The following is a 27,744-nucleotide window of genomic DNA, read 5'->3' as shown; positions in this document are numbered from 1 at the left end:
CTACAAGGAAATCCAAGGAACAGTCAGAAATATCACTGTGTCATAAAACATGGGCCCCAGATCAAATGAATGAAGCGATGAATCCAGTGAGTCTGCATATTTACCTCCATACATCCAGACTGTCCTCTGTCTGACTCGGCCTGCCTGCCGCTGTGGCTGCCCTGTCCTCCAGCCTGCAGTCTCCTCTCCTCTCTAAAGCCCTGTTCCTGCAGCTTCTTATTGAGAATGCGTGCTGCATTTTCAGCCAGTGTGTATCCCGGAGGGGCTGACAGGTCCTGCCGTATGCTCACCACCTCTGAGTTTTTGTCCCCCTGTGTCTCTACTATTAGCTGCACGGGGCTAGGCGAACGCCCTCGAGCAATCCGCAAACATTCCTGTGAGTTCCTGTGGTCCGTGGCAAGAGCCCCATGAGCAGGGCTGGGCTCTGTGGTGGAGGGCGGTGTGGGGCGGGAGCGACTGGGGGATTTGTTGAACTTCTGAATGGAATCATAGACCACTGGGGTGTGGTCAATGATGTTGAAGAGGCTGGAGAGGCCATCGTTGATGGTGGTGTGGACAGGGCTGTCACGAGTTGTAGTGGACCGGGCCCACGCTGACTCACTGTTGCCCTTCTGGGGAGTGGTGGGTGTGGGGGCACGGGTGTTATTTGGCATCTCAGCCTTATTGGAGGTGGACAATTTGCGCTGAAGTTTGGGTGAGCCGTACTTGGGCGAGCAGCACGGACGCTCAAACTTACTCTGTACGACAGGAGAGTACTGAACTTTCCTCGTACTGCGTGAAGGGGAGGAGATGGGTGTGCTCCCACCTTTTGGGGTGAGGCAGCGATGCGGGCTGCTGGTCAAGTTCCTCAGCATGTCTGTCTGCAGACCCACACTTATAGTCTGAGTGGTCTGTGTACCTCTCGTGGTGAATCCGTTGGTTTGACAGGCAGTGTCTCGGACGACGGGCCCTGGAGGAGAGCGGATGGCATTCCTCACAGAGATTGCCACCTCCTTCATGTCGTCACTCATATTTCTGGAGAGCTGAAGTTCCAGAGACGATGTATAACCCACTGTGGGGCAGATGGGAGACTGGCTGGGTGAAGTCAGCAGCCCCCCACCCTCCAGAAGACCACAAGACCACCTCCCACTGCTGAACACCTCATCTGGTCCACTGGGGCCCACCCCAGCTTCTCCACCACCCCTGGCTTTGGTCCCCTTGGCGTACAGGAAGTCCGGGTCTTGGGCAGTAGGGCGCTCAGCTGCCCCAGGTCTGGTAGGGCTGTGGAGCATGTGGACCCCATAATGTTCCACTCCCACCCCTCCTGCCCCTGCTCCATTGCCCCTCAGTGGGGACTTGTGGCAGTGCTCCGGGCTGCTCAGGGTGCTGGTGGTCAGGGTGGCGCTGGTGGTGAGGAACCAGGAGGCTGGCTGGAATGGATCAGGAATTGGCTCCCCTCCCCGGGCCTCTAGGGCTTTGTCTGTCCAAGCCTCCCGGGCAGCACCGGGGCCAGAGGTGGATAGTGGGAAGTCCCAGCCCTTACTGTTGAACTCCTCAATGTACTTGAGGTCGTCTGGGGAAAGGGGAGGGGTCACTTCATCTTGGCCTTGGTCGCTATGGCGAGTCTTGTCAGGTAGGAATGGTGAGCTGTCCATTAAACGCTGGAAGTCACTCATGGAGCAAACAGACTTGGCTCTGGAGAGGACACATACACAGAGATAATGGATTTCCATGTGTTTAGAGTGCATTACATTGATCTGAATTAATTCCTGGAGACCTTAACCACAAATGCAACCTTGGTAGCAAATATGATTTATGTTACAGGAACAGTGCTTTGTCACCAAATGCTATTTCAAAGATTAACCATATGTCTGCATACCCAGCTAAAAATATCCTAGTCAGAAAAATGTTAATAGAAGCCACAAAAAAGAGGAAGACTGCACACTGCTAGGCTTCAGGAAGATCTTGTACATTGAAACACTGTCCACCTTAAAGTGGAGGTTTTATAAAGAGAATTTCATTACCTACTTAGAGACTGACAGTGTGCAGAGTTTTCATTTTTGTGACCCGCATTTTGTCCCCAGAAGGGAAACAAGACCCCACAAGTGACTGAGGAAACAGATTTAGGTCCAACCACATACAGTTGGAGTTGGTGCAATATTGATGACATAAGCTGGGAACTCAGTCCCCTGAAAAACGAAACAAAAGCATCGAAACAGCCAACCCCAGAATGATATAATCTCCTTTACTACCGAAAAAAATCCTAAAAGCATGTGTATGTTTTTGAAAAGCAATGTTTTAAAAGTGGGTGAATAATTTAACACCATAGTGACGAGATGTAAGTGAAACTTTCACAGAAAAATGACCGGAGGGAAACTACCCGTCACCTCATGTAACAGTTAATAGAATCAACAGCCAGTCTCCCAGGAGGCAGTGATGTGTATGCATGAGCAACAAAAATGCAGCAGGAGCCTGGATAATGTGTGGCCAGGCAAAGCAGGTTCACAGTGATGTATTTGTAGTTGACATGCATGAAAATGCAGCAGCCTTTGAAGAACAGTTTCTCCATTAAAACACTCTTCAAAAACCCACTTTGGCTTGGAGCTCTCTGATGATGTTACCTGAGCAGACTGCCGCCACCCATCTCCTCCTCAGGGTATGCAGGATCACCCTCTCTCTCTGAGAGCTCGTTCAGGGCCTGAGACAAAATTAAATAAGAAAATGTTACTTATGCTACTTATTCACCAGAAGTGACTATATCTGGACAAGACAGCAGAACTGACATTGTAAAGACATCTAAGTTACACTGTCAGAACCACTATTTTAATTAATTACCAGTAACCATTTGCACAATAAAATCTATAATACAATGCAAAACTGAATTGTTGCATTAGCTGATGTAGACAGCTAAGGCAAACAGGGTATTGTAACTTCATGAGACATGTGTGACATAATCCTTCATCTCGTTAGTGTAACTTCCTCAGAGCAAGACACCAGTCACACCTGTTACAGCCTACACTGTTGGAATAAAGGCGTCCTTAAACCCCTTAATGTCAACTGTTGCCAATTCGCATCCATTATGGAATCAGCCAAGATAGCATGTTTTCACCCCAATGCCACTTCAGGCATATTCGATACATGCCAAGGAACCTTTGACAAGAACTTATTGACCATTATACCTGCTGTTGCAAATTTGCATCTTACCCAATTTTCTACCTATTTTATGTGCTATAGTCAAATTAGCAGTCTCTTATTTTAGCATCTGCTTGAAAACGAAAACACTAATAATTTACTTTTTAATATGGCATTAAAGGATTAAGGCCAATTAATTAATTCATTCATTCATTCATTCATTAAAAATGAATTAGTGGAATAATCAACTCCAAATGGATGACAAGAACACTCACTGGTAGTGAATGATACCATAAAAACTGCTGGAAAAACTTGATGTTTTTATAAGTCAATAGGAGCCACAAATGTTTGAAGTCAGCATCTTGTGGCTGTCAGTGGTATTACACTTTTAAGCTTTTGTCTTGCATGCTTTACCTCCTTCATACAGGGGAACCTCTTCTCACTCTCCAGTCTAGAGGGCAGAGGGACCTCCAGGCCGCTGAGGGGGTCCAGAGACAGTGCATCTAAGAACAGGTTCTCCGTGGGGCCTTTTAGCCTCATCGCAGCCCCCTGCTCCTCCAGTATGGCGTCAGAGTCCGAGTGGGAGCGTGTGGTGGGTACCAGGATGGGGGTGGATGTACAGGGAGAGCGTGGTGACCTGGGGGCATTGGAGGGACTGTCTTGGGGGGAAAACACACCTCTGTGACTGGAGCTGCTGTCTTTTACATCAATGCCTTCACCCCGTCGGGAGTTTAGCTCTCTCTGCAGCTGCATGAAGAAAAAAAAAGGTTACCTATAAATACATCCTCAAACACAAAACTACTTGACCTGTTGTGACCAGTTTGGTTTATTTATATGAAGTGTATATTCAGACCGCTTCAGGGTTAAGTGTATCACTCCAAGGTCGAGGGTAAAGGAGAGTAGCCAGTTGGAGGATTTCCACCGATGACCTGTGCTTTGTGGTTTGCTGCAACACCCCTGAGTAATGCATTTCTGCTTCCTGGTCTATGTCTCCATTCAACGGCGCATCAGCAGTTTTTTCCTCTTTTTAGTCGATAAACGTGAGCAGCATCCAGAGTGTTTCATCCGATATTATTCTGGTCCATACTTTATATGTTAATACCCTCACACTCATATTATATTAAACGGTGTATGTTCCTATTCTCTGCCCTGAGCATCACAGAAAAGCGAGTTGAGACACTGCAGTTCATCTAATTAAATCCAAGAGAGGACATCAATTATTCAGTAATCCTTTGTGTTTGCTGTATCTGGCCTGGGCAATTTTAAAGGGTTAGTTCAGATATTTGAAAGTAAGGTTGTATGAGATACTTATACCTACACAGTCCAAAGACTAATTTTAAAGCCACCTGACTTCTTTGACAAAAGCATTTAGCTCATAGTTCAGGGGAGTTTCTGACCTGTCACCGTTTCATTTGTTCTTTTTAGTTGTTATATATTTGGATCCAGACTAATCATTTACAGAGTTAAATTGGTAACTGTCATGCTCTGTGAGGTAAATCCACTGTTTTTGTCAAAGGAGACTGGTGGTTTTGAGTTCCTCATGGCAAAGGACTGTCTAATGCAGCAATGGAAAAAATATACTACATTTGTTGTATGGCTTTGTTGGATTCTTGATTCTAGTTGGATAATAATTTCATTCTTTGCCATTTCTGAGCACAGTTCTTATCATAGATTCTGGAGGTAAGTTTTAATAAGTTGTCATGTAAGACATAAAATGGACAATGAGCTGACCTCCTGACAGAACAATGACCAAAATCAAGTGCATCACCAGACTCCAGAGAGGACTAGACCAGAAGGATTTATTTCTCTGTAATGACCACTTTGCTGCATGTCATCGCTTACATAGAGTAGATTTTAATAATATTATACTTAAATATGTATTTTTTGAGGTGACTACAATTTATAATTTGCTGCGTAATACACTGACGTATGTCATGCAATCAGCCAATTTGTTGGAAAAATACAATGCTAGACAAACTATGCCTTTAAACTACCAAACAACAGGAAGCACAACTTTCTTGGGTACATTATCTCTCCATTTCACATGTCCGCACATATTTATAGCTTAACAGGCTTCAGATCTTGTACAAGTTGTGAGAAAATTAGAGAGCAGAGAGCAAAATGAAAGAGAAAAGTTACTGTTTCTTCCAAGATACTAATTGGCTTGATTGATTTTAGGGATCTGCAGCTTTTCTCTGTTTCACTTTATATGAATAGATAATAAATATCTTATGAATGAATATAAAGCTGCAGATTTTCACACACAGAAACTTCAAACTTTAACATTTGTTTGTGCACTGCGGAACATTGTACTCTAGTTTCACAACAGTTACTTGTTTTGAAGGTTTATAGTCTTAAACTGTTTCCATTTTCACCTCCATTCTTTGATTTCTCTTACCCTCTCCATCTTGCGGTGCAGCTCCCTCATGCTGCCGTCCCACTCCTGCCGCTCCCTGTCAAAGCGCTCCAGGAGCTCCGCCCTCTCACGGCTCCACCTCTTCTCTCCGTGCTGCAGCTTCCAGCGGAGGTCCAGGGAGGCGCTGTGACTCTCAGCTAACAGACGCTGGTGTTCCTCGCGCTCCTGCTTGAAGGCCCAGTCTGGATCTACTGCTGGTTCACCACCTTCTTCTCCTTGTGCTTCACCTCGCACCTTGGCCTTGTCCTCCAGCTGGTCAAAGAACAATGATACAAACACACATATGTTGAGGTCCTTCATACAAACAGTATTAAATAAGGTAAAAGTTCCAAATGTTGCACAATATAGGTCTACTTTACAGACAAATGAGTATTACAGTTGCATAATTTCATAAAGTTGGGTAAAAAAAAAAAACGAAGTGAGATCCAGACACATGCATGAATAATATTTTACTCTTTAATTCTTTCTTTTTCTTCAATCTTTTAACCTGGAATTTCAAATTTAATATGATGTTTGTTGCAGCACGGGAGGGCATACAGGTACAATGCTGCTGTTGCACCATGGGAGGGCGCTATTGTACAAGGCACCACAGGTACAATGCCGCTAGTAACTAGACAAACACTCAGAGAGCGCAGACCTCCGCCAAGGCAGATCAGTTGTTATCTTGCTAACAAATGAACAGACAAACCCCAGTGAAAACATAACCTCCTTGGCAGAGGTAATAATTATAGCCAGACAGGAAGCAATGTAGTTTATGATGTGTAGCCTAAGGACATTTGGAGTATATGTATAATTGAATCGTGAAAGAATGGAAGGATTTAACTGGGCGCAAGTGTAATTCATAAACTGTTACACATTATCAAATCATTACATTCAATCCAACTGGCATTACAGTGTTGTAAGTACAAGCCATTAATGTTACTGTCAACTTGAGTCAATTATTCATTCCATAAAAGGTCAAAAGCAGTAAAAGCAGCCATTAAATAATAATAATAATAATAATAATAATAATAATAATAATAATAATAATAATAATAATGACTTAGATTTCTATAGCGCTTTTTTGGTCACTCAAAGCGCTTTACATTATTGACCCATTATTCATTCACACTCACATTCTCCCTCTGGTGGTGGTAAACTACATATGTAGCCACAGCTGCGCTGGGGCAGGCTGACAGAAGCATGGCTGCCAATTCCCGCCTACGGCTCCTCCAACCACCACCAAACATTCATATGCATTCCTTCACCAGTGTGAGTGGCACTGGAGGAAAGGTGGGTTAAATGTCTTGCACAAGGACACAACGGACTGACTAGGACATTAAAATGTCTGGTGCATATGTTTTGTCACATCAACTCTCCAACTGTAACACACTGACTACGATTACGACTATGACTTACTGAAACAGTGAATAAGTTATGCCGTGTTTCCACTACATGGTACCGGCTCAACTCAACTTGACTGGGGCTTTTTGCATTTTCATTACATAAAAGAATCTGGAATCTGGCACCCGGAAAAAATTTTTTAGTACCTGCTCGGCCGAGGTTCCAAAACGGGTTAAGAGATACTACAATGTGACGTGTAAACACTGCAGACCACTAATTGGTCAGAGAGTTGTCTCTGCATCATTGTGTCATCAATGTGCGACATGCCATTAAAAAAAAAAACAGCTTTGGAAATTAACAGTAAATATACCAGTAGGTTATGTCCATAATGACAGCCTACAAAAGGACATCGTGGTCAGTCGAGGAGGTTCAGACATTTCTGTCCTTAAAGGCCGATGGAAAGATTCAGTGTGAGCTTAACGAGGCAACACGCAATGAGAGAGTTTATCAGCAACTCCCTGAGCAAGTGTCACAGAAGTTATGCGCCGCATCGGTATGACGTCCATGTACTCTAAAGTCGCTAGTATCCTGTGATGAAAACAGTCTCCAGGAATAGTACCTGGTACCCGAGTCGGGTCGAGCCGAGCTGAGCCGAGCCGGTTCCATGTAGTGGAAACACGGCATTCTGACCTTCTGCACAGCATGAAATGGCAAATAGGGAAGAAATATTACAGGTTACAATTACTCAGTTATTTGCAGAGATGGAAAGTAACAAATAAAATTTATTCACATTACTGTAATTGAGTAGTTTTTTTGAGTGATTTGTCATTTTTTAATTAGTTTTTAAAATAGGTAATTTTACTTTTACTCATGTATATTTTGACCCAAGTATTTTGCTTTGCTACATTGGAAAATCCCCCGTAACTGAGTAAAAAATGAAATGCAGGAAAAAACAAGCAACCTGAACTGAAAGAAAATTGCACAGGCATGCGTGGAGTTCCCACCCTTAAACAAACGCCCTGCCCCCTCACATAAAAGTTTCCAAAGGTAGGGAAAAGGAAAATGAGCTGCACAACAGCAGGAGGCTTAGAGGAATTAGTAAAGCATCTTAAGGTTCACTTTCACTTTGTACAGTCATATGGTGTGCGCGTACTCATTGTGTGGTACGTACACACATACAATGCACCCCCCACCCTCATCCCTGGCAGCGGCATGTGCCCCCTTCACATTCCTTATTGCCACCTCATATATGACTATCTAGAACCAACCCCGCTGATCACCAACATTTAAAGTGAAGTATAGTTAGCGTTTGTCAGTAAAGAAAAAAATGGATCATAGAATACACATCTTATACCACTTGTACTTGAAAATGTTTTATGGGGTGGTCTGAACAAAGTTTGCACATTATACTACATGAAAGGTACTAATTATTATGTGGACTAAAACTTTATTAAAAACAACTAGTGCTGGATTGGATTTATGATTAATTGTCCTTTTTTTACATCAAGTAATTGAAAGTAACTAAGTAACTTTTACTCAAAGTAAATTTTAAATTACGTACTTTTTTTTTATACTTTTACTCAAGCAGATTTTTAGATGGGTACTTTTACTTTTACTTGAGTAGAATTTAAGCATAGTAAGTTCAATCAGGTACATGCTTTGTCCTTCTATCATTATCTGTTTGTGCAGATCTCTCAGTTAATAGCAGTTGTGGCTATAAGCATGACCTTACGGGAACAAAATATTTTCCAGTCTGTGCCACATTTGAAGACATTCCCTCAAGATGTACACCTAGCCAAGACTGTACACATAATAATGATAAGATGAGGTAATAGTGTTTTTGACCTCTGACCTTTAGCCAAGTCTTTTTGATTCTTCCTTGTGTCCAGGAGAATGTTTGTGTCAAAATTTGCAATGTTCTGTCAAATTAGTAAGAAAATACTGTGCTTTAAATGTCACGGAAGTGGATGAATGGACAGACAAAACGTCAAATCACGGTGGACTGTGGACATGTTTAACCAAAAGAGACAGAAAGAGACAGATAAATACTAAGTAGCAATAATTGTTTAATGAACCTTTGCACATGACACAACAGATGAAGGTGTCTCTAAGTCTAAGGTCCTGTTTTCTGTCTAACAAGGACACAAAGTTATAACTTAAGAGATGTCAGTCCTCCCAAATGATATGTCAAACCACACTCCGGCAAGGTGACATGAATTGGGGATTTAGATTCATTCATTCATCTTCTGAACCGCTTTATCCTCATGACGGTCACGGGGGTGCTGAAACCTATCTCAGTTATGTTTTGGGTGAAGGAGGGGTAAACCCTGGAAGTGTCACCAGTTCATTGCAGGGCTGACATATACATGAACAACCAATCACTCTCACATTCACATCTATGGGCAATTTAGCTTAACCAATCAAACTATTAGTGCATGTCTTTGGATGGAGTACCTGGAGAGAACCCATGCTAACATGGGGAGGACATGAAAACGTCACTCAAAGGTCCCACCCCTGTCAGCTGGTGTTAGAATCAAACCCAGGACCTTTTTGTTGTGAAACTGCAAACCACTGCACCACCGTGTTTTGCAGAAATGTTCAAAGCTGCAGAACAACAAAGGGAAGCCACTCTGGAAGCTTCACTTTTTTTTTTAATCAAATCAGAGTTTTGGCATCTTCAGACAGACTTTGATCTGACAACACAGAAGTACGAACCTACAGTCTCCAGAGAAGAGCAGGACGGGGCACCCCATACACATCTGCTTATGTAATGCTCATTCACAAATATTTGGGTACTTTTATACTGGGTTTTAAAACTGTCTAATTACATATCGTAGAGGATGTACAGTAATAACCGCAGACTGAACGCTAAGAGTCAAGATGTAAGACGTTATAAATATAGACAGTGATTTATGAGGCTTCAGTCGGTGCCAGTGACCAAAGCAGAGCATGAAACATGAGTCAGCCGGAGCACCATGATGATATCTGATAACTGTGATCCAAAACATAATCACTACTTATCCAAAAATAGGTACAGGTGAGGACTGCTTCCTCTTGTGCTTTGCTCTGCTGGTCTGTGTAATCATCATGAATAAAAAAGCAAAAGCACCACTTTTGGGGTATGTTTCTAATTCCAGCACAGCAGAGCAAGAAAAGATATCAAATTTGGTTTTTATCAGAGGAAAGTAAGTAAATTAGTTCTTGGGAGAAGCCCTCGGCGACCTCTGCACTGTGGAAAGCATGAAGCGTATAAAAGCTCTGCAGATTACAAGCATGAGAGTTAAAAAGATAATCTTCTTCCTCAAACTCAAACCTCTTAATTGGACCCCAATGCTGCAGTTTCCTTTTTATCAGATAGTGCTGAAAAAAGATACTTTTTAGCAATATGAGCTTTACCCCACAAGGAGAAGACTCAAGATATGTTATGCAGTTCTTTTAACATTTTTGTGCTTTTCTTTAATTAGTGGATATTAGAGACATGACAGGAAAAAAAGAAAGGGGTTGAAATTCAAGTTCAAAACCATTATGAAGTTAATTGATCATGTATTTTTGCATCTTGTCATACCAAGCCTGGACTCTGGTGATGCTCTTGATGTGAACACAGAATGGTAACGGTAGGTGTGATGGCTTTAAAAGATGACTTTCCATGTGACTCTAATGCCTTTAGGTCTTAATCCATGTACATTTCTTGATGTATGTCAGAGTTTATAGCTGAACAACCTTTTAAAATTGGGGAAGGACAATGTAAGCCCAGCTTCTTCCTACTCCATTTTGGACATAAATTGTTGGAATTTTTTTTTTTTTCTTTTTTTGGTTAACTTATTGCCTTCAATATTCTGGAGTGTTCCATTTAAATTTGTAATTTCTTTGTGCCTTTTGTTCACCTTTATATTTTATTCCTTCTTATGTTTGAAATAAAGTTTATCATTATCATTATCATTTAAACCAAAAATTCAGATTATTATATTTTAGATTTTTAAGACACTTTAAAGACCAACAGAAACCCTGGGTGTAATGTCACCGAATTGTTTTTCAACAGCTGTTTTCGAGCCAGGAGTCTGTGATTGGTCAGTATCATGTTGGCTTTTTGGAACCACAGGTGACCATATTTGGACATAAGGGACAAAGCAATAAGAGTCCAATGGCTCAGAGAGGAGCTAATGCTAATTGCTAGCTTAATGACTTTGTAAACTTTATCAGACATTGAGTAACAAAGTCATTTCATAGTCGTGGTAGTAGAACATATAAACTCCAACTACAGTGTAGCTGTCTGTCAGGAAAAATGTGTTTTAAATAAATAATTAAATAAACCAAAACTCTTAAAGCCTGACTTAGCAGACCACTGGCCATTGACATTAAAGCTTCTATTTAATCTGATCTGATTAATGGGAGGAAAACTTTAAAGATGGAGCAGATCACTTTAGAAGGTCCAATAAAACAGGTGAGGATGGAATGAGTCATGGGAAAAAAATGTAGACTTAGTCCTTTTAGTTCAATGTAAGTCTACGGGACCCAGGGCTTTTTGGAGCCAGCCCCATCCCCCAGGACATTGTGATTACAACTTTAAGATATCTCTGCATTGACTTCATTTTGACTTAATTTTGTTACATGTCATTCCAGAGGGACATGTCATGCCCTTTGGGAATAACATGCAACAAAAGCTCCCAGACTGGAGGCTGAACCAGAATTGCTGCAGCATCCTTAATCCCTTAACTACTGGGCCATTCCCATGTTTAATCTTAAAACCATTCCCTGATTATACAGCTTTTGCGCATACTCAACTTGCTGTCTGAACACTCCAACTCAACTCAATTCTACCCTTTTTCGACACCAGGTGCTTTGTTTTCCACTACAGAAATAGTTCCCTTTTAATGTTGTTGGTTGTCATAGCAATCCCACATAAAACTGCCATGATGTTCACCCATATGTCAAAGGAGGACACTGAAGGGATGCTGTTCTTGATTCCTGGTATGTTTGTTTGTCATGGAATGTGGTCCATCCCATTAATAATGTATTTAAAACCTTCCATACAGGCTACAAATACTATGGTAGCTTTCTTAAAATGACATGTGTGTTCATTCTCATCTTGGGAGTCTGCACTGCTCTCACATTACATTTTGGTATTATCTCAGCTTGCTTGGAACATCCCCCTATAAAACCACAAACTATGTGGTGGAAAAGCTAATGAAAATGTTTAGACAATATTCTTGGAGGTCTTTGTTTAGTTAGATATTTAAACACTTTTGATATTTACACAAAAAGCCTCTGCACAGAAAGATTATTTGCATCAGCTTACACAGACTCATATCGGTTGAGCTGAAGTTATATTTTCCTAAACTATGATACATTTACATTACTATTAGGAACAGAGGAGAGCGCTCAACAACTGTCTTCATTTCACTAGAAACTACTTCAAGGCACATCCAACAATTAGGCACAATACTGAATTAATGACTTTACACAGCAGCAGAATATAACCATCATACAATGCCGAGGCAGTGATTCATCATTGTTTTGTCCTGTTGGAAGCTGTCCTTCCTTTTTAATTGAATTTTTGAGGGTGATTATAAATTGAATGATATCCATTTGTTTATGGCATTCAGTACCTTTTGAGGCTTCCAGCTATTATTTATCTCAACAGTGAATATAATTACAGGTCAAACAAAGATTTGTTGTTTGTTTTGACTTTTCCCCTCAGAGGGATTTGATCCATGGAGGAGGCAACATGTTTACTGTCATCTCGCTGCTTATTGCATGCACCGTTGGGTTTCTACACCAGATTGTGTCCTGTCCCTTTAAGGTGGGTGCTGAGATGCCATCTGTACCTGGGCGATCTGGCACTTCATCTCTGCCCACTTGACCTCCCAGGCCGCTTTGTCATCGGCGTAGGACTGCTGCAGTTGGCATCGCCGCATCTCCTCGTCCCGCAGTTCTTCTCGAAACTCCTCCAGCAGCGTCCGCAAGGCCTGCAGCACCCGCCGGTTCTCGCTGAACTGCACCGAGGAAGAGGAAGAAGAGGAGATTAAGACAAACAATCAGCAAAAACCTGCATTTACATAATGATAATCCAGCACACATGGACACAGCAAGTTCAGCAAGTCCTTTCTTTATCTTGATAGGCCTGCTCTCATTTTTATCTGTAGCCTTTTTAAAGTACAAACCTGCTGGGTAAGTGCTTTATAAATCAATTTCACTTAAACTTGTCCTTCCTGTTCCCTTTCTTGCCTCTTTCTCTCTTTGCTGTCCTTGTCCTTACCCATCTATCTGTTCTTGACCTCTGCCATTCAGTGTATACACTACATACAAATAGATATTGCTGTAAACACAAGGTTGCATCCCACAAATTATTATAACTAATTGGTTAAAATGAACTCAACTCCCTGAGGAATATCTGATTAAATAAAGTAATTAAAATTACATTACAAGAACCTTACACATTGCACATAAATGATACCTTTTGACACATAAATATGAATTTGTTGCAGTCATGAAGAAGGGCGTAGAGTTCACATATCTCACAATAGATCATTATATAAAAGGATTCAAGCTGTTTGAGTAGTGACATTCTGCAGGTCACAGAGAACACAACAACATTTTTTATCTTTACCAAGAAGCTGAGTTTTTTTTTAAATTAGGCTGTATATAATTAATGGACAAAGGAAACATGACATCACCATTTGTTTCTGAACTGCTGTTTTGAAGCCAGTAGTTTAAGATTTTGCCATTTCCATGTTGGCTAAATGGAGCTGAAAGTGACCATATTTGAACACAAATCGAAGAGTTGTAGGAACGTGAGAGATCAGAGCCATCTGCAAAGGGTCAGGGTTGAGATTATGCAAAACACTAGCTTAATCTAAAATGGTAAATATCATGAAGCACTACCTAACAGTAATAAACAGCTGTTATTTTATGGTCTATTAGTGTAACCTACTAAAAACAACTACAGTGGACTTGTTTGTCAAGAAAAAAATAGTCCGTCTCAACAGGAGCATAAGCTGTCGTACAGACCAGACATGAAACCTTCTATTTGACCTGAGATCTGATCAATAGAGGAACATTTAAAGATAGACCAGATAACTTATTCGAGGGTCCACATGAAACAGATGGGATCAGAATGAATACTAGCAAAAATACTGATTTTGGTGTCTTTAGACAGAAGTTCAGTGTAAGTCTATGAGAAACCAGGGCTTTTTGGAGCCAATTGGAGCCACCTTCAGGGGTAGTCAGTGGTATTACAATTTCCAATACATTCACATTGGCTTCATCAATTTATAAAAGTCTGATGTAAGTTGAACAAATAAATAACTCAACTTTAGGACAAACTAGTGCTATGTATGAAAGTAAGGAGTCTGATGAGTCTGTGCTCCTCTTTATCACCTCCACTGAGGAGGTGATGTGGAAACTCATGTCAGTTAGGAGGAATGCACAAAAACTGCTCTGATGAAACATGTTGGAAAGGTGAGTGGACCATGGACCAGTGGGGAACCCCTTTCAATTTGAGAGCAAATTGAGCAACAGGTTCAACTCATGAAGCTGTTTTTCACTTTTTCAATCACTGTGAGATAGAGTGTTTGATTATATTCCGGGACTTTGGGCTATGATAGAAGTAAAGCTGCTCTTTCTCCTCCTGAGGGCCTTTTGCCTCTGGTGGTCATGTGGAAAGTCTTCAGGTCTTGGCAGGAAGCAGCGGGGTACAAAAGAGTTTGTGAGTAAAACATCACCTTGAGCTCCTAGTACAGAGCTGCTGGTTCCAGTGTGTGTTGAGAACAAGATACACTATGACCTCATGTGAGCAATGACTTTATTTTAGATAGTGTACTAAAAAAAGTCTCAGTGAAAGGGAAGATATAGTGTCTGGACTGGATGAATGTATGTCTCTGAGGTCAAATGAGTCATTAGAGGTATTTATACTAGAGGTCAATAAGTACCATTACAGGGACACAGGACTACAACATGCACAGTATATCAAGTATTTCTCATTTCAGTAGGAATTTAAGATTGGTGTTATTTTATATATTTGTCAAATGACTTTAATCAGTGATGGAGAGTATTTAAAAGTAAGAATTAAAGTAATATTCAGCAACACTTTAAATAGGTGACAACTAGAATACAGTTTAAATTGGTAGATTATTGAAAATGGTGACTTCTTTCCTGCATTATTCAATGTGTAATACAAAACTTAATCCTAATTTCCCATAATCCCTTAACATAAAAAAGGTCAAGTGTATCTGCCCTATAATAAAGTCTGGACCTGGTCTTATTTACCTTACACACACAACACAGAGTGTAGAGTTGCATGTTTGAAGAGTATATTTGTTACTGTCATAATCTAATTAGGTCCGTACTGTCTACTAGAATTTATAAAGATTTCTTTTTCTTTTTTGTCAGACAGATGGAAAAAATTACTACTGTTACTGTCAAGTTTTTCACCTAATTCATGCTGTGCGAATACAGAGATCACCAGATAAAGTGTTCTACTACGTAAGTATGAATTCACATAGATTTATTTTTATGTTTGTTCACTGGTTTACTTTCTGACCTGAGGATGAGAAAAAGTTGAGGAAAAACTGAGCCTACATCCTTTTTACCAGATAAAAAATCGAACTACCTTTGTGGCAACATATGAACGCCATCTTGATTCACTCTGTTACATGTAATAATAATGTGAGACAATGTTGAAATAACCCAAAACGTTTAATATATATAACCATATGTTCAGTAATCTGTGTTGAAACGTCTATATATCTTTTGATGACTTTCTAAATCTAAGCATTATTTATACTTAAACACTCCAGTGGTGTTGAACATTGCTGGTAGCCAGAAATGAACAGAGGCATTTCCCAAAGCAAACTGCCAATCTGTCTTAATAATGTCCAAGTCGGAACTGAAAACTTTTACGACCTCTTCGCAGCTTAACATACTATTATCTCACCCTGGCTGCAGGAATTATCGTCTGTGCTTGCAGGGCTCAGCTGTAGCAGCCGGTGTGCAAATGCTTACAACAGCAAGTCTGCATTTCAGCTCGCATGCATAAAGCTTAATATAGTCTACGAGGCATGTTTGTTAAAACTGCTAACAGAGTAAAGGAACAACGTCAGATCTCTGCACAAAACGAATTTATGATGCGGTGGAAAAATCAAAACACAAGACAAAGAAGAGCACTTAAGACTGCTTAAAAATGCCCATCATCCAAAATGCTTACTTACATGTTTTCCTTACTTTGACAGGTGGAGAAGGATCTACAGAGGTATTGAAAACAGATCTGAGGAGACTAAATATGCAAAATATCCACTAGAAAAGGAAGGCAAAAAAGGACATCTTTTTATCTCCTTTTATTTAACTTCATGGTCAATTTTTTTAATAAACACAAACCTCAAACCAGTTCCTGCATCTGTCTGTTATCTAGGCCAACATTCTCATTTGCATCTCAGGCCAAAAGCTCTAATTATTGGCTTCCAAAAAATTAATGAAAAATGCATCAGAGGGAATGTAAAACCCTGCACACAGACTCATCTCTAGTCAGTGTTACAGTCAAATACAACATAAACAGACACCCTCAAGTCCCCCATTGTCTCCATTTCACTGACCTGCCTATGCATAATGTGTCGAAACAATGCATGTTTATAGCCCAAATTTGACCCGTTTTCAACTTTAGGTATGTAAAATGTAAAAAGTACAATTTTCTGTTTTTTTTTTTTTTTTTTAATTGGAAGCTTCATGATATCCTCAGAAACAGATATTTAATAACACAAAAAATATTTTTTTAATAATTTTAGTAAATTCTAAAGGTCTCTAAAATGAAAGTAACATTTGTGGTGTTAGGGGTCCACTATGACCCGGGAGAGAATACTGGTTGTTCCACACAGCTGTGGGTTGCTCTGTGGATCTGGACATGACAAAGGGTTTTCGGGGGCACAATGTAAAATGTGACAATTTATTCACATTGGCCTAAAATAAAGTTAGTTTTATGAAAAAGAAAGGACTTTTTGCTGTTGTCTTACTGCAAATTTATACAGGTCAGTTTTGACCTTTAACACCACAGATATCACTATGGTTAATGTAAAATTAAAAAAACAAAAATGCAAGCAATTGTTTTGACAGATGTGTTCTAATATTAGTCTATTAGATTCACATATTATACTTGCCCATTGTGTTCAATATAGCACATATAATAAGTTAATTTAAACAGGTTTTTTAAAATTGAAAACGAGTGGAATATTTTAAGATGTAAAGTCTATGATTCATTCATTTAATTTAATGTTCTGTTTAAGATTTATTCATCGAGGTTTTGATTACTTTGACTCAGATGTTTAGTTCAACAGATAAAGTACAAAATAGTTCATTTGCACCAAGTAATGATAGAAGCTGATTAAACAGTGATCTACTTTTTCTTGATACAAACTATGGTTTAAAATCTACAATTGGTTGAGTTTTACGGTAGATTAGTTAAAAAGACAAAAAGACATACAAGTCATTATTTATCTTAGGCATTCAGCAAAAAAAAAAGTTTTCAAACAGAAAGAATTTTAATCTTTTTTGTAAACTGTACTGTTTGACTTTTTGCAATCCTGCTCTGTTGTAAATATGTATATAGTCTGTATTTATTATGATGATTATTTTTTTATTACACACACACACACACACACACACACACACACACACATATACAGTACAGGCCAAAAGTTTGGACACACCTTCTCATTCTTCGCATTTTCTTTATTTTCATGACTATTTACATTGTAGATTCTCACTGAAGGCATCAAAACTATGAATGAACACATGTGGAATTATGTACTTAACAAAAAAGTGTGAAATAACTGAAAACATCTCTTATATTCCAGTTTCTTCAAAGTAGCCACCCTTAGCTCTGATGACTGCCTTGCACATCCTTGGCATTCTCTTGATGAGCATCAAGAGGTAGTCACCTGAAATGGTTTTCACTTCATAGCTGTGCCTTGTCAGGGTTACTTAGTGGAATTTCTTGCCTTATTGATGGGGTTGGGACCATCAGTTGTGTTGTGCAGAAGTCAGGTTGATGCACAGCTGACAGCCCTATTGGACAACTGTTAGAATACATATTATGGCGAGAACCAATCAGCTAAGTAAAGACAAACGAGTGGCCATCATTACTTTAAGAAATGAAGGTCAGTCAGTCTAGAAAATTGCAAAAACTTTGAATGTGTCCCCAAGTGCAGTCGCAAAAACCATCAAGCGCTCCAACGAAACTGGCTCACATGAGGACCGCCCCAGGAAAGGAAGACCAAGAGTCACCTCTGATGCTGAAGATAAGTTCATCTGAGTCACCAGCCTCAGAAATCGCAAATTAACAGCAGCTCAGATTAGAGACCAGATGAATACCACACAGAGCTCTAGCAGCAGACGCGTCTCTACAACAACTGTTAAGAGGAGACTGCGTGAATCAGGCCTTCATGGTCAAATAGCTGCTAGGAAACCACTGCTCAGGAGAGGCAACAAACAGAAGAGATTTATTTGGGCCAAGAAACCCAAGGAATGGACATTAGACCAGTGGAAATCTGTGCTTAGGTCTGATGAGTCCAAATTTGAGATCTTTGGATCCAACCGCCGTGTCTTTGTGCGACGCAGAAAAGGTGAACGGATGGATGCTACATGCCTGGTTCCCACCGTGAAGCATGGAGGGGGAGGTGTGATGGTGTGGGGGTGCTTTGCTGGTGATGCTGTTGGGGATTTATTCAAGATTGAAGGCAACCTGAATCAGCATGGCTACCACAGCATCCTGCAGTGACATGCCATTCCATCCGGTTTGCGTTTAGTTGGACCATCATTTATGTTTCAACAGGACAATGACCCCAAACACACCTCCAGGCTGTGTGAGGGATATTTGACCAAGAAGGAGAGTGATGGAGTGCTGCGCCAGATGACCTGGCCTCCACAGTCACCGGACCTGAACCCAATCGAGATGGTTTGGGGTGAGCTGGACCGCAGAGTGAAGGCAAAAGGGCCAACAAGTGCTAAGCATCTCTGGGAACTTCTTCAAGACTGTTAGGAAACCATTTCAGGTGACTACCTCTTGAAGCTCATCAAGAGAATGGCAAGAGTGTGCAAAGCAGTCATCTGAGCTAAGGGTGGCTACTTTGAAGAAACTAGAATATAAGAGATGTTTTCAGTTATTTCACACTTTTTTGTTAAGTACATAATTCCACATGTGTTCATTCATAGTTTTGATGCCTTCAGTGAGAATCTACAATGTAAATAGTCATGAAAATAAAGAAAATGCAAAGAATGAGAAGGTGTGTCCAAACTTTTGGCCTGTACTGTATATACATATATATATATACATACATACATACACAGATCTATAGACACCTCCATGTGGCCTCTGATGGAGAACAGATAGAATGAAAGGTGTATTTCAGCATCATTCACTCACAGCCTTTACTCTGGAGTTGTGTACAACTGTGGGCAAGTTTGCAATTTACAGTGTAAACACTATAAAACAATCTGTAAAAAAAACCCTAACATTTTATTTCTGTTTTTAATTTCTTTTAGTAGCCCACAACCCTCATGAGGACTAAGTGAATTGGTTGCTTGACTACAGGAAAGAAGGAGCAATGTGGAATCATGTGTTTCCTGTCCATGCATTAGCTGCAACCTCAGAACGTCTATGAGTGTGTATGAGTATGTGTGGGGTTGGTAAATTGGAATAGTTTTAGAAATGGTGTTTTTATTGATGGGTGGAATATTAATATTTAGATAAATGTATGATATGTTGTTGTGATATCTTGAACTGGACACTTCTTCCAGACTGATTAGAACTTATATTAATTTATTGTAACATCAACCTACCCAGTGGCTGCATGTGGAAACTAGCAATTCTTGTGCAACCTGGTACAATGCATCTTTCCTTGTTTTTTAGGTCATTGCATGATTGTGCAATATCCCTGTATAAAACATTAAATTACAATTACTTCTAAAATTCCAGAACATGACGTATTATTTTTTTAAAAAATCGACTACAGAATACCACTCTGTGATTTGGTGTTTCTACTTGTTTGACTGTGTCGTGTATATTCGGTACCCTGTCAGTACCTGTCTCTGATGCTGAAGGTGTCGATCAGGTGACAGCAGAGGGATGATGGGTCCGGGGTCAGCAACGTCACCAGGAGTCTGAGGTAAACACAGTCTGTCGTCTCGATCGGACTCCCCCTCCGCCTGCTCCATGACACCTCCCAGCTCTGGGATCCCCTCCAACTTCTCGAACTGGAACAGATGACACAGCCATGATGACAACCCATTTTTCTGCTTTAGATGCACTGTTGCTGAGTGTATCCCAGCATGCAACGGGTAAAAAGGTGGTGAGCAATCTTGGAGGAGTCACTCTGTCTGTTGCTGGTTGAACATACGGTTACAACTGAACAACTGGTCGCATCCACATTCAGGATTGTGAAGGGTTAAATATTGAGGTTTGTGGAATAATTTAACCCATAAAGACCACATAAACAGCCACTGGCGACCAAAAGCATCTACTGATCTAAAATGTTTAATAACTTCAGAACCACTAAACCTATTAATATGTTGAAATAATTGGTGTAAAATGCAGTTTCTCTTTTTTTTTTTTTTATCAAAGTGGCTATTGCCACAGTACTGTGGGACTACTTTTCTATTTGTTTATTACCACAGAGCCAATCAGTCCCCTCGTTATATCATGTGTAGACTGGTAACATGTCACCTGTATCTTGTCACCCTGCTGACACAGGACATGGTATCAATAAGCATCTCACATGCCATGTGCCAATCTAGTTACAGTAAAAGGCTAGGGTACAAGTTACTGGAAGCTGGTTTGAGCACCTATTCACACTTTCAGTTTCAGCATGTAGGCAAACAACATGAGACGTTGGAACTGTTTTGCCAGATATTAGGAATTTGCCCAGGTTTTTGATGAATATAAATCTGCCACTAGGGCAATGTTCATAGTGCAGAATTCGGATTGTTTGATTGGCTCTGTGGCAACAGACAAACTAATATTTTGTGCCACAGTACTGTGGCAGTAGCCATTGCCTTTTTGTATTGTCATCAGATATGACCCATTAGGATGTTCAGAGGTTCTGTAGTGAACATGAAATCACTGTCATCTTTTACAACATTGATTCACCAGTAAAACTCATGGAGTTTGATAAATGACAGAGGATGGAGACACTTGTTTTAAGGTAAGTTACTGATATAACTAGCTGAAAAAGTCACTTTTTCTTCAGTTTTCTCTGTTTTTGATATAATAATCCTCAACTTTATTCTGAGCTTTTATGAACTTCTAAATGATCAGTAAATTAAATATAGGTATATACATTATTTTCACTGAAAAACGACCCAAAATACAGAGGACAATATTCTAATAAATGATGATAAATCACTTAAGAAAGGTTAAATATAGAGGAAAAAATATTTTGGAAGTGCCACAAAAGTAGCACTGGGTCTTCATGGGTTAAGAATCTTGAGCTTCCATAGGAGAGGGGTGGTGCTGAGCTACTGTTGAAGTATTTATTAATGATTTATTGAATTGAAAAAACTGCTCCCATATGCTACTTAATTTATCTATCTATTAGGTTCACTTATTCTCTGCTGCACCACAGCCATCCTCTGCACATTGAAACACAGCACAAAGTCATTTCAGTTCCCCTTTGTGCCATCATCGCTGTGAAAGACACGTCCGACTCTGCTCAGAACAGCCCAGACTCACCTCTGGGTGCGTCGTCTCCTCCCCTGCCTCGTCCTTGCGGCCGAGCCTCCAATGCATAAGGATCCACCTGAGCTTCATATAGAAGATGATGGTGTTGCGTCTGAAGAGGCGGACCTCTTGTTGCAACATCGCTCTCTCCTGAGTCCAGGGAGCATCATGGCACTGAAGACCCTGAAGTTCCAAACCTCCACGCTGCACCTCCAGACGCAAACGCTCATCCTCCTGTTGGAGAAGAGATCAGGGAAAGACAGGACGGAGGTTTACATTCAGAGGTTTAGAGTTTCCTGATGATCAGAAAATATTAAATACCTACTCAGTCAACAGAGACCAAATTTCACATCAAGAATTCTCGATGTTGTATGTAAAGTCAGTGTTACAGTGTTATAGCTGAGCAAGCTACCAGAACATTATTGCCTTATGCCAAGAAAATTAAGGGCTTTGCCACCCAATATTGGGATATACAGAATATCCTGACTCTCATAGGTTTTTATATGTACACAACAAAACCTTTCTGATGAAGATTTGGCTCTTTTTCAATCAATACTTCTTCTGTATTAATCAGGTCCTGGTATCTTCCACAAACTCTAACCGAGTTAGTTTAACCTAAAACAAAAGTTATTAAATACTTACATCAAACATCATTTCTCCCAAACCTAAATATAAAAATGTTAAATAGTTACACATAAATATAATTTCTGGGAGATATAATTTGCTAGGAGTGGGTGAAACACTGTAAAATAGGATATCTGTATGAAATGTTGACTTAAACCATATTTTTGGTTAACAAATGGTTTGCAGAAATGAATATCAACATTTTACTGTGCTGACTGGGCTGAAAAACACAATTTCATTTTGAATCTTATTTTGTCAATGTCAAATATGGCTAGGTGATAATGCAAAAGAAAATATGTATGAATATTGGATGAATTTACATATGTATGAAAAATGGTAATTTTTGCTTTGCATTTTCAGTGACAAAATAAATACAAAAAAAGGATGATGTAATTTTTTAGGCTTGCCAACAACAAGCATGTTTCCTTAAAGCAGTGTATGCCTTTCATCACAAATTTTTCTTCAAATTTGTAAAATCCAAGTGATAGCCTCATTATCATTAATCCGTAGGTCTTTCCACGCTAACACACCTAAATCACTTCCCTCACGGTGAATGACCAAACCGTCACTTGGGCCTTTTTTGGAATTCCACACAACCGCAGTAAGAAGAAGCAATGAAACCATTTCTGTGTTTGTTGCTGCTGCGGCCATACTGCGACTGCATGGAATTCTGAAAAGACCCGGGTGATGGTTTGGTTTTGGTTTGGTAAGTAATCAAACGGCTTGTGATGGAATACACTTTGAAGCTGTTCACTGTGAGGGAAGTGATTTAGGTGCGTTAGCATGGAAAGACTTATGGATTAGAGATAAGGAGGCTATCACTCTGGTTTCACACATTTAAAGAAAAATTAGTGATGAAAGTCACACGCTGCTTTAACAATGGATAATATCATTAGTGTTCTGGGGCATCTCTGTACCATTTTACCTCTGTCAAAAAATTGTGGCTCCTCCTAATTTCACAAATGTTTTTGTAAATTTATTCAGCCCTTATGTCATATCAGTGCTACATAGACAAAAAAGTTAGGCTGTAGTCAAACTTCAGAAATGATAAGGTAGTTAGAGCTGGGTGTCTGTTCATCTGACTGAATTGTGGTACCTGAGGCGTGGAGATAGCTGCCTCCCGCTCCTCTGTCACAGCTCTTAGCCTTCGTTCGTGATCCAGACGAAACTGGATGTCGGAAGCAGGCGTGTCCCGGAGCTGAACCCACAACAGCATAGCACACAGTTACTACAGCACCTCGTTGGATAAGTTCAATCACATTTTCACACTGCGCTACCAGTCTGTTTCATAATAACTCAAACACGGTTTTCTGTAAGAGATTATTTAAAATGTAGCTCAAATTCCACTGCAGCTTGAAAAGCCTAATGAATAGCCCTGCAACCACATCTTCATCTACCTTAATTTATTTCAACAAACCTGCCTTTTAAATGGTAAATTTAGTGAATGTATGTATATGTATGTACAGTGGATTGAGATCTGAGCAGAGCAAAATGCTGCTGACATGTTATGCTTTAAGAGTAGATGAGGAACTGATTCAAGTAGGTAAATACAGTATTAAGGGATGAGAATTAGATGGGCATAAATGACATTTTGAATGAAATGCAAATGGATACCGAATGAAAGCTGTTTCTGCTGTTAAAAGTACACAAAAGAATTAGAGTTAACAGTGAGAAATAACAAAGCATGTAATGCTGAACACACTGAAACAGTATCCACCAAAAAGGAATGAGTACATATACTTATTAAGTTAGTTATTTAGTGTCAGTAATCCTTCAGTTAATGATGTTTACTACTGTACTGTAATATATCATTATAATCTGTAATGTCATTTCAATCACACAGATGATGAAGTGGTTCAGATTACTCTTCAATGAACTGATCTGATAGAGGGATTTTTTAATGTGATATTCCACCACAGTAGATAGCTGTCTTTTTTCTAAAGATCAATTTTTGGGCCTTTATTAGATCTATCAAGTGGGGAGAGACAGGAAATATGGGGAAACAGCATGGGAATGACATGGAGCAAATGGTCTCAGGTCAGATTTGATCCCAGGCTGCTGCAATGAGGGTTCAGCCCATGTTTAGATGTTCTACCAGGTCAATCACCAGGGCTCTCGCAACAACAGTTTCGTTTTAACTCATAATAAATGCTATGATGCTTAGCCCATAGTCTCAAAAATGGAAGGAGTCATTGGTGCTTAACAGGTATACGTTATTATTATTAGTATTGTTATTATTATTATTAATATATGTGACTACATATATCTGCATTTTCAACGGGGAAGAAAATATCATTCATCAAATATATTGTCATCCACGTTTAAAACTGTATTATGAAAGACTGAAATCAGTAAGAAAATTGAGATCAGACAATGATGATGTTAAGTTTTGCTCCTAGTGTAAATTTTGTGAAATGTCACTTATGCCCTTTTGGTTCTTAATCTTTGTGTATTTTTTCTGCAGGTAAAAAAAAAAAGATTATTGGGACATGAGATGCTCATGTTTATGGTTTGTATGTGATGTCTTTTTCCGTGTTGGTGTTTTTGTATGAGGCTTCCCTCAACAGTTTTCAGTTTTCTCTGATGTGGTTTCTTGTCGTCCTGTGCGTGGGCCTTTACTGTCCCTCCAACAGTAAGTTGAGCTGTTCAGTGTGTACTGACCCGGGATCACCTCCCTGTCAGCCCAATGTCAAATGCAAATCACACAGGCCTTCAGTGCAGTGCTAATCCCGCAATATCCAAGCTGCTTTTCCATTCATTCATTTCACCTCCCAGATTACACTGCAGCAGAAAGCATGGGGACGAAGAGAAACCCACACCAATGTGCCATAACTGTAACTGTAATAGCTGTGTGTCACATCAGCGCTCTGTGTTACATAACTGAGAGCAATTTCTCTATGAAAACAAGCATGAGGCAGCGATTATGATTCACTGTGTCTGCGATTACACAGCCGGTTTATTAAACAGCAGAGTCACTGAGGGCTTTAACAGACCTGAGCTGATGTGTGCTGAACAGTTGCGCTTGCCTCTTTGATTGCGCTCTTTGACTTTTACTCTGTGTAAAGTGTATTGTGACATATCTGTGTAAAGTGCACTTTTACTTACATTTAATCTGCTCATGACAGTGCAGACCAGACTGAGGAACCTGTGCCAGAGGCCTATGCAGAGCATGCATGCTCAGCTGATACATAAGTGCATACATAAGCCTAAAAAGTCATGTCAATATACAGTAAGCTGTGCATGGCTGCTGTCTCGCACTGTTTTAGAGGGCAACAAAGCATCTATCAGCAGATTTTTTTTAGGACTAAGCCAACATGGGATCAAAATCTAATGCTACAAATGACTCAAGTGAGCTACAGTCTAATATCTGCCACAGAGTCTACTCTGTGATTGCTATTAAAATAGTCATCATGTTCAGATGCATATGGTCCAACTTCGGAAAGCAATAAGGAAATGCAAAATCAAAGAAGTTAAAAAAAATAAAACATCAGTGGCTGTGGAAGTGGATATTTAGTGCGAAGGTAGAGTGAGTGAGTGAATGAAGTGTTCAGCATCAAAAGTGACTGTGGCTGGAGTGTCACTAGACATGCTGGACTGAGTGGCCTTCTGAAGTGAAACCTTTAGGGAAAATTTGTCCCCAATGGAACTCAAAACCAGCCAAATTCAGCATAAAGTGTCCTCAAAAAGGAAAGACAGCTTTCACTGAGTACCAGCATAACATTCAGGACTGTTTTGGAAATGCATGTATACTACACTCATCTGGTTATACTGTATCACTTATAAATTAATAATGCCAATTTGCAATTTTTTTTTTTATCTCCAGAACAAAAACCTAGTGAACATTTGACCTGTACCCACCATTTATTATAATAGATTCACAATAGAGCAACTTCTTAAGTGACTGTATTACTAAGTTTTCTTTCCCAACAGGACTATAATCCAAAAATACATTTACAGGTTTGTTTTTTGTTTTTGTTTTTTTACATATTTTTTAATCGTTATTGGTTCATACTGGTTCATTATTTAGAGTTATCGTTTAAATGTAACACTTTTAAACACATTTTCAAGATAATTTAACCACATTCATGAAAGATTTTTTGACAAATCATCTTTTTCATGGCAGCTAAACCTAATTGTATATGGATGATCCTGTGCAAACTTATGTTTTATGTATGAATATGGTTATTAAAGTGAGCTAACACATTCTGGATACCTTTTACCTACAATATGCAAATTTCTGAAGTAAAAAGACAGTTTTGCTTTATTAGATACACTCTTTAAGGCCTCATCAATTAAAATTTAAAGGCTCAATACAGAGGATTAGCATACGCATGTGCGCTTTTTTTTTTTCATGTGTATGTGTTAGCTTGCTCCATTTCTAAGCCAACAATACCTGGTGTTACACAGTGTGTCAGCTACAGACAAACAGGAGAAAAGCTTTAAAGTACTAATGGCGAGAAATAACCCAAGTCATCTGATAAAAATCAGTGTACAGGCTGTTACCATGGATACGAATAACCGAAAAGTCAGTAGCTTAGTGTGGAAGTTAGGCTAAGTTAGCTATGGTGAGCAAACAACTGGCTCCCAGCACAACACAGAGTCCAACACAAATTTGTTTTAAGTACACAAGCACATGCAAAGCCTAATAATTATTTATGTATTCATTCATTTTCCAAACCGCTTAGTCCTCAAACTGAATTTAAGGCATTTCTAAAGACTTTAACTAGGGTCAGTAGTTTACTGTAACTTAACTTTTTAAAAATAACTTAGCACTCACACTACAGTTGGCACTTAAAAACATGGCTGTAGATCGATCACATTTATATGTAAAAACATGCTTAGTGTGTAGCTTTAATTGGTAACTTCAGGAATGAAAAGGCTGGTTGCACTACAGAGAGGAAATTGACCACATTTGGCCTTGAAACACTTCTTAGAAAACAGGGTCCAGGTCAAAAATGCCCAGAGGTATGTTTAGACTCGACAGAAGGCCCATATGCAGGGCTCCCAGTGGAGCCAGTGTCAACCCAGTCCCACAGGTGGAAGGGAGATGGAGGAGGGAGGAGGCACTGACCTCTGCTCTTAAAGCCAGGGGCCTGTGGTACCTAGTGAGTCCCGTGGCTCCCCTGCTCTGGGCCTGGCCCCCACCCTGGCTCTGGCTCTGGGGCTCCACGCCTCGCTCCTGTCCTAGACGCCACTCCAGCTCATCCCTCTGACCGGACTGTGAGTGACGTGGGGGGGTGGGGAAGGGAAAGGTAGGGGGGTAGGGTGTGTGGACGGTGGGTGTAAGGAGGTTGGGACAGGGTTGTAAGTGGAATGGTAAGGGGGGTGGGTGGCATAGGTGACGGGTGAAGGTGGTGGTGGAATTTGGGGAGATGTGTGACAAAACAGACAGAAGACAACAAACGGGGTGAGGGGACAAGGAAAGAAAGCGGGCGAGGAAAACAAACAAACAAACAAAAAAAAAACATAAAATGGGTAAAGAATATAAGCAGAGAAGGGGGAGAAATTAACTAACAGACTACACGGTGTGGAGAAGAACAAACGGACTAGAGTACGAAGAAAAGCGCAA

The 27,744-nt window shown here is 40.0% G+C and overlaps 1 protein-coding gene across 4 annotated transcripts in view; it reads right to left on the bottom strand.

Moving 5' to 3' along the window:
- mtcl1 (microtubule crosslinking factor 1) overlaps positions 1-27,744 on the bottom strand; it is an 87,160-nt gene that overhangs the window by 8,152 nt on the left and 51,264 nt on the right. For 3 of the 4 annotated variants that reach the window (XM_030159760.1, XM_030159761.1, XM_030159759.1), the window contains exons 6-14: positions 27,247-27,393; positions 23,272-23,373; positions 21,564-21,788; positions 19,919-20,089; positions 12,676-12,843; positions 5,510-5,779; positions 3,526-3,858; positions 2,601-2,677; positions 105-1,674 (exon numbers count right to left, since the gene is read on the bottom strand). In XM_030159760.1, coding sequence (XP_030015620.1) covers positions 105-1,674; positions 2,601-2,677; positions 3,526-3,858; positions 5,510-5,779; positions 12,676-12,843; positions 19,919-20,089; positions 21,564-21,788; positions 23,272-23,373; positions 27,247-27,393 — 3,063 coding nt within the window. The remainder of the gene's footprint in view (positions 1-104; positions 1,675-2,600; positions 2,678-3,525; positions 3,859-5,509; positions 5,780-12,675; positions 12,844-19,918; positions 20,090-21,563; positions 21,789-23,271; positions 23,374-27,246; positions 27,394-27,744) is intronic. The other variant, XM_030159762.1, reaches the window with a different exon arrangement.

This window comes from Sphaeramia orbicularis, chromosome 17 (assembly GCF_902148855.1).
Source record: "Sphaeramia orbicularis chromosome 17, fSphaOr1.1, whole genome shotgun sequence".
Taxonomy (NCBI): Eukaryota; Metazoa; Chordata; class Actinopteri; order Kurtiformes; family Apogonidae; genus Sphaeramia; species Sphaeramia orbicularis.
Note: the sequence above shows the minus strand (reverse complement) of the source record. Positions and strands in the feature narration are given on the sequence as shown.